The sequence below is a fragment of the Malurus melanocephalus genome, unplaced genomic scaffold (assembly GCF_030028575.1).
Source record: "Malurus melanocephalus ecotype Western Australia unplaced genomic scaffold, MMel_1.1 scaffold_100, whole genome shotgun sequence".
Taxonomy (NCBI): domain Eukaryota; kingdom Metazoa; phylum Chordata; class Aves; order Passeriformes; family Maluridae; genus Malurus; species Malurus melanocephalus.
In genome coordinates this window covers 2144270-2162349 of record NW_026623332.1, presented here as the reverse complement: position 1 = coordinate 2162349, position 18080 = coordinate 2144270, and the positions used below count along the sequence as shown (strand labels likewise).

The following is an 18080-nucleotide window of genomic DNA, read 5'->3' as shown; positions in this document are numbered from 1 at the left end:
GGTTCCTAAGAGCAAAATGAGCTCACACTGACRGTTTCAAGGTGAAGCTGATTTTTCTCTTCCTTGGGGGCACCTCTGGTTTATTACTTTGGAGAGTACAGATTCATGTAAGAAAAGTGAAAGCTGTAAGGGAAAGTTACCTCTGCCAGATTTGAGGGAGGAGAGGAAGTGGGTGGGACATTGCATCTCACATTTTGTGTAGTACTTTGGCTGTCTGTAGTACTTTAGCTGTCTGTAGCCCAAAGCCAAAGAAGAAAGCTGAATATTCAAGTTTGCTGCAGCAGAAGGAAACAGCTCCTGTGTAACCTATTTACGACTCATTTACAAGCAGGTCTGTAAACATCTGAAAAGGCTGCTTCTGTTTGCACCGCTTGGCTTCACCTTCACGCTCTTCAAAAGAATTTTTGTGTGCTTATTTGTTYTCCCTAACATTCCTTTCCACTTTTTCCCAAGGGTTCCAGAGAACCGTGGCCATTGCGGATTCCAACTATAACTGGTTCTACGGGCCGGAGAGTCAGCTGGTGTTTCTGGACAAATTTGTCATGCGCAATGGCAGTGGGAACTGGCTGGCAGAGCAGATCAGAAGGAACAGAGTGGTGGAGGGCCCTGGCACACCATCCAAAGGGCAGAGGTGGTGCACCCTCCACACCGAATTTCTCTGGTATGAAGGGGGATGAGTGGGCTCAAAAGGAACCTGGCAGCTGTTTGCTGTTGGTGATAATTCATTATCTTTAGATTTTGCACTGTAGAAGCTGAAATGAGGCTGTCCATGTGCCACCCAAGGTCACGAGGTACTCACTTAGCACAGATGCACAGAACAGGTTGCTACAGGAAACACCTTGGTCTCATCCTACATCTGCTTTTATGGTTTCTTTCCACTATCTGTTGCTTTCACAGAATATAGGACATTCTAAAGGAACTGAACATTTGCCTGTATGTAGTCTTTGTTTAATTTGGTCTATTCTAGTATGGTTTAATCTGTTGTGTTCTTTTATAATTAATTAGACTAATATTTAAAGCATAGTTTGCTTTTAAAATTTCTGTGAAATAGTATAAACTTTCTTTTAAAAGCTAAAGTAATCCGAGTGGTAAGACTACTATTAACTGGATTTGCACAGTAATTTGCAAGTAATGCTTGGAAAAAATGCCATGCTAGATGGATGTTTTCTCATGCAGTTTACAGCTATGCTAAGTTCTATTGCAATCTTCTAAAAATAAGAAATTAAAAGACTCAAGAAGCTGTAGATCCACATATGAATTTCCTTAGTTTGTGGAGATACCAAGTATATTTTCAAGGAGTCAGTGTAGCTATATTTATCTGTCTTTCAAGAAAAATCTAATTTGATTATCTGTTGGTTTGCATTTAKGATGTGCACATTAGAGTGCATGTTTGTTAGGCTCCAAACAGCACTTACCTTGTTAGTTGCAAAATACAAAATCTCTCCTCTACAGCCTCATCCCATCATCTTTTTCTCCTGTGTCTTTATGGAGATCCTGGGACTGTCTAGGGCCTGCCAGAAGCTCCTGGTTCKCTGTAGAGAATAAATCTGATTCCGGAACCATCTAAAAAATATTACCAGGCTTAATGATGCTTTTGTTTATTTTGATTTCTTAAAAACAATTCCAGAAGGTTTTGTTTTCCTTGGTTGTTCTGTTTTGTTTTGGATTTTTATGGGTTTAACTACCACAGATAAAATTGTAAGCATTGTGACCCCTTCKGGAATTTGGGCTTCTTTTAAAACAAAATGTCTTATATCTTAAAATTTATACAAGAAAAACCACGAAATTTTTTTTCAGCCTAGTTTAGAGAAAGAAACCAACATGCATTAACTGMTATAAATAATAAACATTTGTCCTTTAGAATGCCTTTTCATTTATTTTTAATTTTTCACCTATTCTGTTTGAAGACTGTGGGCTTCTGTAATCATAATTTTGGGGAAACAGATACTCTGCTTCTCTTTGTTAAGTAGTCAGTAAATAGGCTGAAATGCTGATGTCTAGTGCAGAATAGACAGTGTGTAAGCCTGGTGCTAATCTGCCTTTTTTTTAAAGACCCATGTTGCAGTCAGTAGTCATTTTACAAAAATATAAGACAAAACATGGCTAGTTTGAAGTAAGTGGTACTCTGATTTTTGAACTGCAGGAAGACTGCTTGCTTTAAACACAGCAGATACTTTCAGCTAATTATTCTGTAAGAAGTGCACAACAAGTTTTTATAGGGATTAGCATGATGAATACTAATTACAAGTTTATTATTAGGAAGCATAACTGTAGGCTTTATATTGTTTGTTTGCTTCTTGATGTAAATACTGAATTGTTTTTTGAGTTTTCTACAGGTGTTGCTAATGGAATCAATCAAGTGATTTTTAACCCCATTTTTCTCATCTTTTTTTTGACAGGTATGATGCAAGTTTGSGCTCTGTACCTCCACCAGACTATGGGGTTCCTAAGCTGCATTATTTTGAGGACTGGGGCGTGGTGACCTATGGAAGTGCTTTGCCAGCTGAAATYAACAGGCCTTTCCTTTCCTTCAAGTCGGGAAAGCTGGGAGGACGTGCAATATATGATATTGTTCATAAGAACAAGTACAAAGAGTGGATCAAGGGGTGGAGGAACTTTAATGCTGGCCATGAACACCCAGACCAGAACTCCTTTACTTTCGCTCCCAATGGCGTACCTTTCATAACAGAAGCCTTGTATGGGCCAAAATATACTTTTTTTAATAATGTGTTGATGTTTTCTCCTGCTGTGTCTAAGACCTGCTTCTCCCCATGGGAAGGGCAGATTACAGAAGACTGTTCCTCAAAGTGGCTTAAATATAAACATGACTTGGCTGGCGACTGTCAGGGACGAGTGGTTGCCGCCACAGAGAGAAGCGGGGTGGTTTTTATCAGGGGAGAAGGAGTGGGTGCCTACAATCCTAAACTGAAGCTGAGAAAATTGCAACGAAACCTCATCCTTCTCCATCCCCAGCTTCTCTTACTAGTGGACCAAATCCACCTAGAGGATGACAGCCCTCTGGAGGCAGCGACCAGTTTCTTCCACAATGTGGACGTGCCTTTTGAAGAAACGGCTGTYGATGACATCCACGGGGCTTTTATTCGGCACCGTGATGGGATCTATAAGATGTTCTGGATGGATGACACCGGCCGCAGCGAGAAAGCCACCATCGTCTCGAGGATGTACCCCCGTGGCTACCCCTACAACGGGACCAACTACGTGAATGTAACGACCCTGCTGCGGCGCCCCGTCACCAGGGCCATTTACCTTTTCATYGGGCCCTCCGTGGACGTGCAGAGCTTCACCGTCCATGGAGATTCTCCGCAGCTGGACGTTTTTGTGACCACTGGCGAGCACGCCTACGCCGTGTACCTGTGGCCCGTCGAGGACGGCTCCCGCTCTGTCTTTGCACAGGTTGTYGCAGACCGCCAGAAAATCGTCTTTGACAGAGCCTCTGCCATTAGGAGCGCCACAGTGCCAGAAGTCAAGGACTACGTAGGGATCGTGGAGAGGAACCTGCAACATTTTAAGCCTGTCTTCCAGCAGCTTGAGAAGCAGATCCTGTCTCGTGTACGCAACACGGCCAGCTTTAGGAAGACTGCTGAGCGCCTGCTGAGGTTTTCAGATAAGAGACAGACTGAGGAGGCCATTGACAGGATATTTGCAATCTCACAGAGGCAACAGCAGCAGCAGCGTGCCAGAGCGAAGAAAAACAGAAAGGTAGCCAAAGGCTACAAGTTTGTTGATGCCGTTCCTGACATTTTTGCACAAATTGAGGTGAATGAAAGAAAAGTGCGACAAAAGGCACAGACTCAAGCACAAAAAGAGTTGCCTGTAGACGAAGATGAGGAAATGAAAGATCTCCTGGATTTTGCAGATATCACTTATGTGAAGCACAAAACTGGGGTGTCAATCAAAGGCCGATCAGGGCTGGCACAGATGGTGACGACTGCTCGAAGTAGTGCCCCATCAATATCAGCTTCTTATACCCGACTCTTTCTGATTCTCAACATTGCTATTTTTTTTGTCATGTTAGCAATGCAGCTCACCTATTTTCAGAAGGCCAGGAGACTGCATGGCCAAAGATGTCTGTATGCAATACTTTTAGTAGATAGCTGTATATTATTGTGGCTGTATTCTTCCTGTTCTCAGTCACAATGTTAGCAGAAGACCTCTACTAGTTGACCAGTTTATGGTCATATATGTCTATGCAAAAGCATTAACCCTAATAGGGCCAAAGTTTATCTCTTTTTTTTTTTTTTTTTTCTTTTCTGAAACATTCCAAAAACAGCTGGGAAAAGATTGTTTTCAGACCAGAAGGGATTAAAGAATAGGGCAAGCAATGAATATCTCAGAAAACTCAGTAAGTACTCCTCTTTTGTGTTTGGAGTTGGGCCTCACATCTGAGGGAATGTTATGCTTTGTTCATCAGAGTTCAGTAATGTAAAGTTGTAATTAATTTTTCAGTGAGAAGAGCCCTCTTAATAGGCTTGTTTCTAAGGTCTTTTTAATGCACAATTTGGTTTGCATGTAGTGAGTTTTAATTTCAGGCTGCTAGGGATGTCTCTGGACATTCTCTTAAGATGAGGACATGTATATGAGGCAGATCTTAGGAGCAGACTTCATTTCCCTTTGCCAAACCAAAGAATGTCTCAATATGTCTCAACACTCTATATCATTATTGCAGACCCTTTTATCATGTCATCTCTTTCACACTTTGCACTCTGGCATAGTGGGGAAACGACAATCATGTCATTGCTTGCCAAGTGAGAGGCACATCACAGGTAGGCAGTAGTAGAAGGCAAATATGGGGTTAAATTGATGTAGAACACAACGCAATTCTCAGGAAAAAAAAACTTATAATTTAGCCAAGTGTAGGCTGTAGAAGGCTRAATGCTGTAGGGTCTGATCTCCATTTTACAAGGCAGGGTTTCACAAAAGTTTTCTATAGCTTCAAGCATGTCTTAATAGGGAAATAATGTCCTCGATCACTGCCCTTCCATATGTAATTTTAAAAATACAAAGAACCAAAGCAATCCTGTGGTAACCTCAGCAACTGCCAGTGTGGAAAAATATGTGTTAAGGAAGTATTTAATGTCTCTTGTCTGTTCACATGGCTAGAAAGAGGACAGTTAAAATTTTGTGAACAGCTCGTTCTCTATAAAACACCAGCAAGGGTTCTGCAAGCTCTTGGTGGCCCCAGGTCAATTATTTGGGGATTAGTGGTAAATGGAATCATGTGGTTTATGACAAAAATMGGTTTGACATCTCCACATATATTCCCCTCTGTTCATTAAACTAATTTCAAAAATTCATAGCTATTTGAGAGAATGGAAGCTCTATGGAATTGGGGCATATCTGTATGTCTTTACAGAAAAACAATTCTTCATTTGCTAAATAAAAGCATAATAATTATAGAACACTTGTTTTTCTTTTATTTAATTTTTTTCCTGATAATTACAGTAATTAAGTTCATCAGCACTTGGTTCAAACACAAACCTTTGCCTCCTCTTCTTTACACCATTTAGTAGATGTGTGCTATCGCCATTATTCTTGTTAAACCTTCAGCAAGTCTGTATGTTGAAATGTGATGAGCTTTCCTTGTCTAGACATATTGTGTGAATGGGTCAGAATATTTTCCTTATGTTCCAGCTACTGAGCCAGTTCTGAACTCTGTATTCCCATAAATAAGCTCTGCTGCAGTTTCCAGTGCCTGGATTTATTCAATATTTGTTACATTTAATCTGAGCAAAGATTTAGGTATCCAGGTAATTTCTGATCCATAGTCACTGGATTATGAGAGCCTTTGAAAAGTAACTCAGCCCACCTAAGACGTGTGAACACCTTCAAGGTAYACCTTCCCCTTTTCCCTAATGCAAAGGGCACCTGGAGTAGTTGATTGTCTATTTCAACTCACTCACTTTGTTTCTTAACGCAAAGGGAGCAGAGCCTGGGGAGTATCACCCCTACAGCTCCCTGTTGGTAGTGGTGCCTGCTGAAAGCAATTAAACTGTGACAGGCTGTGGATAACTGGAAATCTCTTGATTTCTGCCTTTGCACTGTGATGACGTAAAGACATGCAAAAATAGCTGTTCGCTCATGTTCAATTTTAAAGACACTGTTTTTTTCAATATTAGTTGATACTATTCTTAGTCATGAAATGCCAAAAAAAAAAAAGCGTATATTTCATGTCTATGCACATTTACCCTCTGTCAATTTGCTATTGCTTCGAACAACCAGCTATATAGAAAGCCAGCCTACAGAAGTCTAGAAGACTTGAGAAATACCTGCAWTTCTTTGTCTGCTTTGTAGTGTGGCATCTAAATTCTCACATGGGATTTGTGCAGTTCTCAAATGAAACTGCAGGGATTAGAAATTAAGGTACAGTTTTGCACGTTGGCTCTCCTTTGCACTGCATTTCTCTGTGCAGTTCCAGCTTTCAAAGAGGTGGCTCCAAGAGCTGCCCGTGCTCACAGCCAGGTCTCAAAGCAGCTTTTAAAGCAGAGCAGCGTTCCAATGAATGGGGTGTGTGCAATGATGCAGTGAAGGGAAATGAAATGCAGCCGCCTGACCTCCTGAATGAGAGAACAGACCCATTGCAGCATGAAGTGTGCTTCCAGGGGTTTTCCAGCTTGTGCTTGGTTTCCATCTGTTAAGGATTTATGTGTGTATGACTGTCATTACTCGCTGCTCTGAACTTCACTTCCACAGATGTAACATTGATTCAGATTGGGCAACCAAAGAAGCAAATTAAGCCTTAATTGTGCTGACTGTCTTTTAGATATGAAAAGAATCCTTACTTATTCTTTTCCAGGCAAGAGCCTTTAAAAAGTCCTTCTCCAGTGGTTATGTAAGTTTTGTTTCCACTCTTTTTTTTTCCATTCTTGTCTCTCATTTCTTACCAAGGATTGTAACTTTTTAATGGATTTTGAAACAAACAGAAGAACAGATGGTTCTATCAGTAATGTGGCATGGGCAATGGGGTGTTGGGTAGAAGTGTCTGTGTCACAGTAAGGAAACTGTTCAAGGCCTCGGATGGCAGCATACACTCGAAAATCCCAGCTGCCTTTGCTTCACTAGGAAGTGCAGTGTGGAAGAGCAGGTAARTGGGATCAGCCTGACAGCACTACTGCCTCGTGGCAGAGCTGGAGAAGATGATGTTCCTCAACACTTGCTTGTGCAGGAGAGGATGCTCTCCTCACCTTTGCATCCTTTGCCCAAACTGCATGAGAGAAGCAGCCTTGGTGAGCTCTGTGTCTGTGGTAGAGACACTGAGCACCTGGTTCATCCAGACTGGGAATATTGAACAATTTTGGAAATGTCACCATATGGTACCCAGCAGCAAAGTTATTTTTCACTCCCTATTTTAAATGGAGTAACAACACTGAGGTGTTTCTGGCTCATTGTTCTGCTCCCATTCTTACTCTGCTTATTTTTCATTTCTGAAAATGCTAATTTTCTTCATYTCTGGCCATAGGAAAAAGTGGCTGTTCAAGAACTGGGTATATGTGGATGGGTTCCTGTATTCATGTGAGACCCTGCTGACTTCACTCGATTTCTCTTCAATAGTTGCTGCTCAGTCATGCATGCTTCATTTCAGGGCTGCAGTCTAATTTACTTCAAAGTTAATTCACTGTATTCTGAACAAAGAGAATGGCAATTCAGCCCACAGGTAGTGGTGTATATGTTTGAGAGTGGAAGTGGAATCTGGTTCTTAGATTTTTTTTTTATGGTTTTTTGAGTCCTAAGAAATGGCTACCTATGTTATATGCATCATTGTGACTGAAGGAAGCAAARGGAAAGGAGCACTTTACTTCATTTCATGAAACTTGTAAGATCAAAGCTTATTCTGAAGAACTATATGTCTGAAATACATCACRTTCTTCTGCTGGCCTATGTATTTTCCACTGATGAAAAGCTTTTTCTTAGAGTTTGAAAGTGTATAGAGTCTGGAAAATAGCTGTATTTCTGCACCGGGACATTACATTCACATTTATTTGGTCTGCAAAAGGCTGAGTGGGGATCAAACATACTTTTGTCTAACTTTAATCCCTTTGCTCTGGCTAGTCTGTTAAAATCAGAAGGGTAACTCCAGGCAGGTAAGTCAGACTGAGTTAATGCAGCCAAGGTGTCATTTTCTGTCCTTTCTTGGCAGCTGCCTCCAGGAGCTCTCTGCAGCAGAAGCAGCAATCCAGTGCTGGATATGTCTGTCCTGGCATCAGTAATGGAGAGTGTCCTCCAAACAAGTTCAGCTTTGAAACAAATAATGTCAAAGCACTTCAAAAAAAGAGTCCTGGACCCTCTCAAGAAAGGAACAAAACTATTACCTGCTTCAGGCAGGTAGGAGAGCTGAACCAAACTACACAATATATAAGTGCATTCCTTTAGCTAAATGCACATGTAGTATTTTCCCTTTCCAGATGCTACCTTTCCTGCCAGGTTCTTCAGGCTGATAAAGGAAAGCAACATCCATAGCAGTTTTGATGATGTTTAGGATGCAGAAAACAATTGCTAGCATTTGAAACACATTATTGTATAAGGTATTTAGCATGCTATTTTGATGTTTTTTTCCATTTGACTTGCACCCAAAACCTTAAGTGATTTTATTGGTTCTACTCCTGACTGATCCTGGGACAAGCAAGAGGAAAACTGTCCCAGTCTAAGCCCCAGGGCTGTGTTACCATGAATAATAATCCACAACAAAAGTATATATGAATTTATGACTGTCTCCAAAATACTAACATTTTTTTCACCAAACATTCCATATTGTGTCTAGCTKTGTACCTACCCCTAGCTGGAAGGCATTCTTCAGGGAGGTGGAATGATTCTAAAATCATGAGTACAAAACCCCTGGTTGCCCACTTTTATTCATTAAAACTGTAACACAGGAGGTGAGGACTGCCAGGAAAGGCGAGTCCATTGGATGTGCCTACAGGAAATGCCAGCGAAGAAAATTTGAGGAGGATTGGGGCACRGAAACTTCCTACACTGCCACACTGCTGTGAAAGTAAGCTAGATGAATTCACCCTGTGGGAAAGGGGAATACATGATCAGCATATGCATTTCTTTTTATCCTTAAGGAACAGGACTATCCTTGGGATGAGGAGCTGAAATCTTTTGAAATCTTTGGGACATGTTAAGGAAGGCCAAATTGCTCCATGATCTAGTAAAGATGGAAAAGTAGTTATAGTAGATCTTTGCTATTAATTGTAGTCTAGAACTATATTCACTTTACTCATGCTTGTGCTTTTTTTTTATGGCATAACCCTTATTTTGATCACGCAAAGTAATTTTATTCTTTCACTAATTAAGGTTGTCATGGAGTTTCCTCTGGTGTACTCTACTGCAGGTTGGTAGCCATGGGAAAATGGGCAGAGGACCAGAGTTACTGGGAGGGCTCTTAAAGAACTCTGCTTTTGTGTAAGCTAGAGGAATATAGATGTCCAATAATACTATAAAATACAGCTGCAAATGCATGCAAATAAAATGACAATGATGATGGAGTWTTTGAACATTACAGAATAAATGAGGGCAGACTAAGAGACTTGGAAAGTTACTGCTAACATAAAATATACGCAACTGGGAATATTTTCTTCTTGTGTGCCATATATCATTCTTTCCTTTTGAATCATATCTTCCCATTAAAAAAAATGGAAAGTGCACACACAASTGCTGTTGAGTGTAATAGAGTTCARCCTTTAATACAAGCCAGACGTAGTTACCATAGAGCCTGACATAGCTTGTATAATTTGTGGTAAGCTGAAACAGCTTGGGTATTCTGTAGGTAAGGATTAGATTGATTAGAAAAATAYATGAGCAAGGGAGGTTGAGGATCAGAAGCCAGAAACTTTTCAGTTCTTTGACAGCTTTGAAAAGGATAGGGTCTCAAATCTTGGGCTGCACTACTGTTAGGAAAAAAAAATCTATAAGCAACAAAATTTTGGCACCAAAGGAACCCAGGACGGGAAACTGGAGACTGTGGTGTACTACCATGAACTAAAGAAATACTWAATTTGTTCAAGTTTAAAAAGAGGAAGAGGATTAATTGAATATAAAAGGAAAGAGCATTTTTTGGAGCACGTGATCAGACGCCTTTAGGACACACACATACACACACATGGAGAGCAACAGATCAAATCTGTCTGATAGGACAAGGGGAAATGGTCTTAAGATGAAAGAAGGCAAATTTAGATTCTATATCAACAAGAAATTCTTTACTGTGAGGGTGGTGAGGCTCTGGAACAGGTTGCCCTTAGAGRTTTTGCCCCATCCCTGGGTGTGTTTAAGACCAGACTGGATGGAGCCCTGAGTACCCTGGTCAGTGGAAGATTCCCTGCACATGGCAGGGAAGGTTGGAACCCAGTGATTTTTTGAGTCTCTTCCAACCAAGGCCATTCTATGATTCTATGACTCCATGAACTCCCAGCTATTCAGCAATTCCAAGGCAGAGACGTGTGATTGTGTAACCCAAAGAAAGCAAGGACAAATGGAATACAAAACATCTAAAATAAGAGTATAGAAATATTGGGGGTTCAGTGCACTTAAATTTGCAAAGTAACTTCATGGTATTTAATTTTCCATAGTAAATGAAAAAGACTGAGCTTTTCTTTCTCAGAACTGACTAGTTAACTACACAAGGTGATTTACCTGGTTTGTCTTAAATATAATCTCTCTCACCAAGGCTACTTGATTTCATCATAAAACATGACAACTTCTACCTTTCTAATYGTATGCTTCTATCATATATTTTTATAAGCAAATATATATTTATGAGCAAATATAAGCTCAGCAAATATTTATYACTTAATCCATAGTCAGCATTAAAGAATCACACAGATTTATTTATGGCTCACTCAGGTTGTAGATTGAACAATAAAACCCTCATACAGCTGGTTGCTGTGGGACATTTGGACTGGGTCACAGGATTGTCCCCATGCAGAAATGAGACATGTAGGGGACCCATAGTGGTAAAATAGCAGCAGTAAATTATGGCAAAGGAAAAATTAGTGCCATGATTTATGTGTCTCTGTACCAGAGCGCACCCGTCAGAGCCTCCTTCAGAGCCACGCTTGGTTTTCCAGACCTGTTTCCTTCCTACCCACTAAAATTCATTTTCAGCCAAAAACTGCTAATAAATGTAATGCCTTAAAATAGCAGTATAATGTACACAAATGCTTGTAAGCCGTGCAGGCCCGGGCACAATGCTACTTCTCAGGCTGCTGCTCTACTTAGCATTAGTACTRTTAATGATTTATGTGGTGCCACTGAGCCATGTGACGCTTCCCAAACTTGTAAGAAGGCTGGTTCAACCATAAAGTCAGAAACTTCCTCAGTTTCACAAACAGAGGCACTGAGCCTCTGGGGGAGGTCAGTCCACCTGGAGGGAGGTGCAGATCTGTTTGTGGACAGACCTCCAAAACGTTAAACATTAATTTCACCTGGAACAAGACAAAAGGATTACAAGAATTTTCCTAGAATAAAAAGACTTATTATCCACGTGTCTTTCTGAACTGGAGAAATACAGCCCACAGATCTTTCAGTTGAAGAAGCAAGTCCAATTCTTATAAACAGAAAACGGATGCAGAGGTGCTTTTTTCCACTGCATCCATGAATGTGCAAGATATTAGAGTGTTAGTGTGAAGAGGGAGTTGAGCTTCATAAAACTAATAAGAGGAATTTGGGACAGGATGGGCTTGGATGTAGGAGCTAGGAGAATGACTTATAGGAAAACAAAACCAGTCTTTTGCTTTTCTGAACAATTAGAAAACATTCCAGAAAAAAAAAACAAAAAAAAAAAAAAACCAAAAGAAAACCCCACAAAAAAATAACCAACAACAAACCTACTGTAAGGACTTATCAATGTAACTAGGACAAGATCTGCACAATATGTACTGGTAAAGCCCCCTAGTGCACACACACAACACTTACACACACTGCATTTATGACCAGTGTTATGCGCTTTATTGAACCACAGAATTAGTTCAGGCTGCAGCYTTTTCCACATAGAAAATGTTTGAGGATCATTCATCTGCAAATTAAAGGATAGAAATTAAAATGTCGAAGAGAAAATAAAGTAYTAAACAAGTCCATTTGTTTTCAGCTGACCCCTTCATTTTAATGAAGACTATTTCGAAACAAAAAGATGCATTTTGTTCTAAAAATGTCCATCTTTTAAATTCTAACATTGTTCCCATCCCCCTTGGAATACATGAAATTTAATGCAAATCAATGTAAAAACAGCCATTAAATTGGAATTCTGGGTCCTTTTACAGAAAACTGTTTTTCTGAATACTTTCCATATAATGCTTTGCAGCTGTTGTGGCCAGACAAGTGTTAACTTAGAGGGCAAGAAAGAGCTGCCCTGGGAGGAGAGAGCTCTGTGTGAACAGAGGGCTCTGTAACTCCCTGATCCCACAGCTYCTCACACCCAGGAGCCCCCTGGTCTGCCCCCAGCTCCCAAAAATGCCACCAGCTGGTTTCTCCCTGGCCACCCCTGCTCCCCCCTTTCCCAACCGGGGTGGTCTCTCTTCCCTTGCCCGCCACTCTCTGTGATTATTTACTGGAAACATGTTTTCTTGGAGGAGAGTTAATCCTTTTTCATGCAGAGCTCCGCTCCCTTTTCCCAGGAAGCTTGTTCCTGAAATTGTATTTTATTATAGATAAATAAAACACTGCTAAAATTAGGCTCAGAAAGAGAAGTAGCAGGGTTTCTTGGCTCTGTGCTTTCCCCTGTGTGGTCGTAATCCGTTCCAGAGAGCTGCCTCTGCTCCTTTGGCTCTCTTGTTGAACCAGTGGTTCTTGGAGGCAGCTCATGTCCCTGTCTTCGTCAGGATGTGTATTTGCAGCAATTTCACCTTGAATCTTTCTGCCATGCTGACACAGAATCACAGAATCATCAAAAAGCTTTGGGCTGGAAGGATCCTTAGAGATCATCCAGTCATGGGCAGGGACAGTTTCCATGTGACACTTTCCACAAAACCCCATCCAACCCGTCCTGGAACACTTCCAGGGATGGGGCATCTGCTAAGACTTTTTCTGCTGAGAAAGTGAAATGGTGAATTCTGCTTTTAAAGTGGGCTAATCACAGTCTCTATCTGCCTCTAAGTAAAAATCAAGGTARCAATATTTGCCAATAATGCAAAGTTATTCTCAATATTTAAAAATGAACCTCTGCTTTAAAGAGCTGGAGAGATACTTTCTTAGGCTGCCTGGCCAGAAGGCAAAATGGCATTTCTGAATCAGTAAATAAGAAGTGGTGTTCAAAGTGAAACCAAATCCCACCTTCATACATACACTAATAGATTCTGAGCTTGCTGAGATTACCCCTTAGGAACTAAAGGGGTTTCTTATTATAATGCATAGCTTCCTAAAATACAGATTCATGGATGATTTTTTAAAAAATTTAGAAATTATTTCAAGGAAATAGAAAACAAATGTCAGTATGCCTATGTAACACTGTCATTCAGTTGCATCTTTAATGCACTGAAAATCTGATATATTTATTACTTGCCTTCATGAAAAATGATATCTGAATCCTAGACAACAGTTCAGGTGGCAACATGGATAAACAAAGTGTACAAAGGTATTCATGAGATGAGTCTCATGAACTATATTAGGGTCTCCTCAGCCTGGGAAAGAGAAGGCTGTGGGGAAGGTGTTCAAGATCATGAGTTGATAGAGGCACTCTTTTTTTACTCTTTCACTTCCAGATCTTGGGGGGCATCAAATGGGACAGTGTCAGGTTTGAATGAAGGTTAAGCTTCATTCAATTCTTGCCATGCACTTCAACACTTGCTATACAATTTTTGGATGTCAGTAAGTCTGCATGGGTTAAAACAACAAGGGTTAGATACATAAGAAATCCCTGAAATGCAAATTCCCAGGGTCTGAGTGTATTGCCAAACTTTCTTTCCCTGTCCATGATATCCTTCAGCTATTGGCTGTAACTACGATGTGGCTGGACTAACCTTCAGTCTGATCCATTCTTCCTGGTTTTACACCCTTTTTGCTATGTCATGGTATCATACTGCTCCATAAAAACAMAGTGTTCTCCAGACCAAGGCCAGCATTCCATTTAGCAGCACGTTTTCCTCTGCAGCAGCAGCAGCAGCTCRGCACAGAGCAYGGCACTTCTGGTGTGAGTCCATCAGCCACCTGAACCACCACTGCCTGCTCTGGAGCTTCCTTACCATCCTTCAGCTGCCCAAAGAGCTGACATGGGAATTGTGAATTTTAAAATCTCAAACCTCAAAATACTCTTTTTGTTTATTGGAGCTTATCAGGTCTTGTCCAGCAAGACCAAAAAAGCCTCAGTGGTTTAAAGATTAAACAAACAAGGTTCCACTGCCCTTCCCGATGGCAAAGGCAAACAAATCCATGACTAAATGTTACTTAAAACTAAAAAAAAATAAGAGTTGTATCATTTCAACATAACTATTTAAAAAAGATTGACTGATTATCTTAACAAATTGATATTATTATAGTTGAATTTTCTTTCATGAGACAAAAAGTCGTATTGTATTGCTAAAAATAAGGCAGGATAAAAATCTGCATACAATTGTGGATGATTTTCTCRCATTTTATTTACACTTGGAATCAACTGCCTCACTGAAAAGTTTCAGTGAAMAGATGATGAGATTTAAGCCATTGCTAGTTACAGAATGTGTGGACAAACACAAATTATTTCTATAAAAAAAATCTTCATGGTTTTGCCATTGGTAACTGCAGTGAGTTTCCCGTTTCACYCTGCTTGACTCCAGTGGGCACATGCCCTTTCAGTTCCTCTTCAAAGGGCTGTTTCTGTGCCTCACTGCATCACCAGCAACAGAAACTGAAAGCTCTGCAGCCGTGGGAGCTGCAGGACACTCTCTCTTTTTGCCTTTTCTGACAGAGATTTGGCTTTCCTCAAAGGAAGGGGAGGCAGAAAATGGASAGGCTACGTAAGGCACTGGATTTCTGCATCCGCCACCAGACCATTCTGGGCTACAGCATCGTGTCCCTGCTGACGGCTGCCAGCGAGCAAATCTTCTCCTCCGTGGTGTTCAAGTGTCCCTGCAACTCTGGGAACATGCTGTATGGCTCTTCCTTCCTCCTRGTGCCTGCCTTCATCCTCTTGCTGCTGGGCTACATGGTGAACGCCAGGACGTGGCGCCTGCTGACAGGGAGCTGCTCTCCAGAGAAGCGTCTCCAGTGCAGCCCCCGGGGAACCTGTGCCCGCTACAGCCAGGTGCTGGTGCAGGTGACAGCCAGAGCCTTGGTGGCCCCCCTCACCTGGATAGCGGTGGCCCTGCTCGGAGCCAACTTCTACGAGTGTGCGGCCAGTGGGAACAGCCTGATAAAGGATTTCTTCTGCAAAGACAAAGGACCTGAGTGCCAAACCCAGCTGCTGAAAACACCTTGTGATGAGAAATTGTCAGCACAGATATYGAGTGAACGGCTCAGCCTTCATGCACAGTCCCAGGTAAAGCCTCGCTGCTCTTCTCCTCACTATGGCCTTCAGCCCTGGCTGYTCAATATGTAGTGGTGCCTGCTGTTCTTCTCTCTTATATCATATATTATCATGTACCAAAAACACACAGATAGCAAAAATTCATTAGTGACAAGACAGTAACAGAAAATCAGTAGGTGTATAGATAAGCTACTCTCTGGTTTGGCACATTTGCATGGTAATGGTTTGGCGCTGTCATTTACAAAACCTCATTCAAAGCTGGGCAGGGAACCAGCCTAGAGAATGGGACTTTCCAAGTTTTCTTCTCTCTTAAAAGAAGTGGTGTGAGTTCTTCTCTTTCCCCACTTTTACGCCTCTAAATACCTCAAACTTCTGTAAATAGACATTAGTTGAGGGGAAGTGACAACACTAACAGACGGGAAAGTGATGTCTCCTTGCAGCACAGTTGTTGCAAKGAGACATCTGGAAAGAGAAGAAAATAAGGACAGCTTGTTTGACTGTAAATCTCAGTGCTTGAAYCTCATAATAATTTCACACTTGTATTCCAGAAGAACAGTTAAAATATGTATCATCTGTCTTGTTAAAGTTTCTCATGCTGAAGGCAAGCTGCATGATCAAAACAATAATACTAGTGCGGACTTTTTCTTGTTTGGAGTGAAATAAAAACTCCAAATTTTGGCAGCACTTCARTTTTGTTTCTACATTTGTGTGGATCTTGTCTTAACTCCTGTAGGAAAATCAGGTTTCCCAAAATTTTCTCAGGAAACATTAAGGGTTGGTTAAGGGAGTTAAGTTTAYAAGAGTTTATAATTACTTGGATTTTTGTAAGTTCCCATTTAGAACAAATGCTTATTAAAACAAGGAAGTCTTTATATTTGTTAAATGCTTAGCATGCTGCTTCTCCAAAAAAAAGGCTGGAAAGGGGCAAACTCTAAGCCACCGAATTCACATGGGATAAGAAAAGAGCAAAACCAAGGAAGACTGACTATTACTGATATTGCAGTGGAATATAAAAGAAACATCCAGTCAAACAAAAATAAAAAAGGCATGAGTGCATTTTTATTACTGACCAGTATTTTTTAATATCCAATCTACTTCCAAGAAAATTAAGAACCAAAAAGAACACAAACTCCTTTTGCCTTAGCATTGAATACTTTTTCATTTGAAAAAAGTCATCCCAAGGTAAAAGACCATGTAGCAGGACCTCTGCCTGGAACTTCCACCTAAGTACCCCTGGGAAAAGGAGGGACCAGCATCTGCCAGGACATCTGGTTTTGATGGGACCTCTCAGATTTGTCTAGGGATGTAAATCAGGTATAAAACAAGAATGAACTCCCATATTCAATATCCAGACCTGTGTCCTGCCTACAAAACATACAGGACACAACTTTTCCTCAGTGCTGTGCAAAAGCTAGATGGTTTTGCAGGCTTAGACATCAGGGAGAGAATCTATGTTCCATGAGAACAGAGCAGTAGGTGCTCTGATTCGCAGCACAAGGCAGACAGGGTGATTCTGTACCCTCTGCACCATAAATCTGACCACAACTGCTGAAACTGATGGTCAGTATATTGCCTTGAAAGTTAAGAAAGCTGGATATAACTGATTAAATAACCTCTCCACTTTCTCTTTTCTTGGTTTTCATCCTTAATCCAACAAGATCAGCTCAGGGGTGCAGAAGCTCYCATATTTCATATTTCTTCAATGTTTTTTTCTATACTCCCACATCTGGCCATGCAAAAACACCATTAACATATGCATCTTTCTTCCCAGCTGATAGGATGGTTCCTGATAGCCAGCATCATGACTGTGGCACTGATTTCAACATGTGTCAGCCGCTGCTGYTCCCCAGTCAGCCATCTTCAGCTCAAGTTCTGGAAAATTTACTCAGCAAAAGAACAGGAACTCTTTGAGAGCAAAGCCAAAGATCATGCAACAAAGCTGGCAGAAATAAATACAARTTGCTTTTTTGAAGCCACTGACCCAGCACCATTTCATACTCCCAGCAATGAAGACTGGTGGAAGATTTCGTTCTTGTACACCTTCAACCCACAGGAGCAGTATTACAGCATGATACACAAGTATGTGGGCACAAACAGAGGCAACTGCTCCAAATTCCAGGAAGAAGGTCAGGATCTCAATGTTTTAGCATTTGTGGATGAAGCACACACAAGCATTTCGGGGTTATAATGGAACAAATCCTTTGCAATGCTGGCAGTCTTTTAACCCTGCTGATGTAAGAAGGGTCTTATTCACTGCTTTTACTGAAATCTATGCAAATTGARTGTCAAAGCTGATAATTGTAACCCTCAGCAGATTTGCTTTTAAATACATTTTAATACTTTTGCTTAAGTACATTTAAATGGTAGTTTTCTTGTGTTGCTGTCCATTGAGAAGAGTTATGTGTGAAATAATCCGCATGTACAAAGATGTCGGCACATACTATGTCAAATTATTACAAACACCTTAAAAACTCTTGGCAGATGGAGTGACAATACCAAACCTTATCMAAGAGGCAAAAAGGAATGGAAGATTTGATCAGAAATCCTGCTTAGTTTATTAGCTCCCTCCTTACAATGAAGCTTTCAGTGAAGCTTAGAACAAGCTGTAGATTAAAATATTTAGCTTGTCTGG

General features: G+C 40.9%; 2 protein-coding genes across 3 annotated transcripts in view; both read left to right on the top strand.

The window, feature by feature from the left end:
* The window catches only part of DSE (dermatan sulfate epimerase), a 34129-nt gene extending 28692 nt beyond the window's left edge, over positions 1-5437 (top strand). For both annotated transcript variants that reach the window (XM_057368993.1, XM_057368994.1), the window contains exons 6-7: positions 454-661; positions 2400-5437. In XM_057368993.1, coding sequence (XP_057224976.1) covers positions 454-661; positions 2400-4164 — 1973 coding nt within the window. In that variant the 3' untranslated portion in view covers positions 4165-5437. The remainder of the gene's footprint in view (positions 1-453; positions 662-2399) is intronic.
* A 9355-nt stretch (positions 5438-14792) lies between these two features.
* CALHM6 (calcium homeostasis modulator family member 6) lies at positions 14793-17699 on the top strand. Its single transcript, XM_057368996.1, has 2 exons — positions 14793-15460; positions 17220-17699. The coding sequence occupies exons 1-2, from the start codon at positions 14927-14929 to the stop codon at positions 17634-17636; spliced, it is 951 nt and encodes a 316-aa protein (XP_057224979.1). The 5' UTR covers positions 14793-14926; the 3' UTR covers positions 17637-17699.
* Positions 17700-18080: the final 381 nt, after the last annotated feature.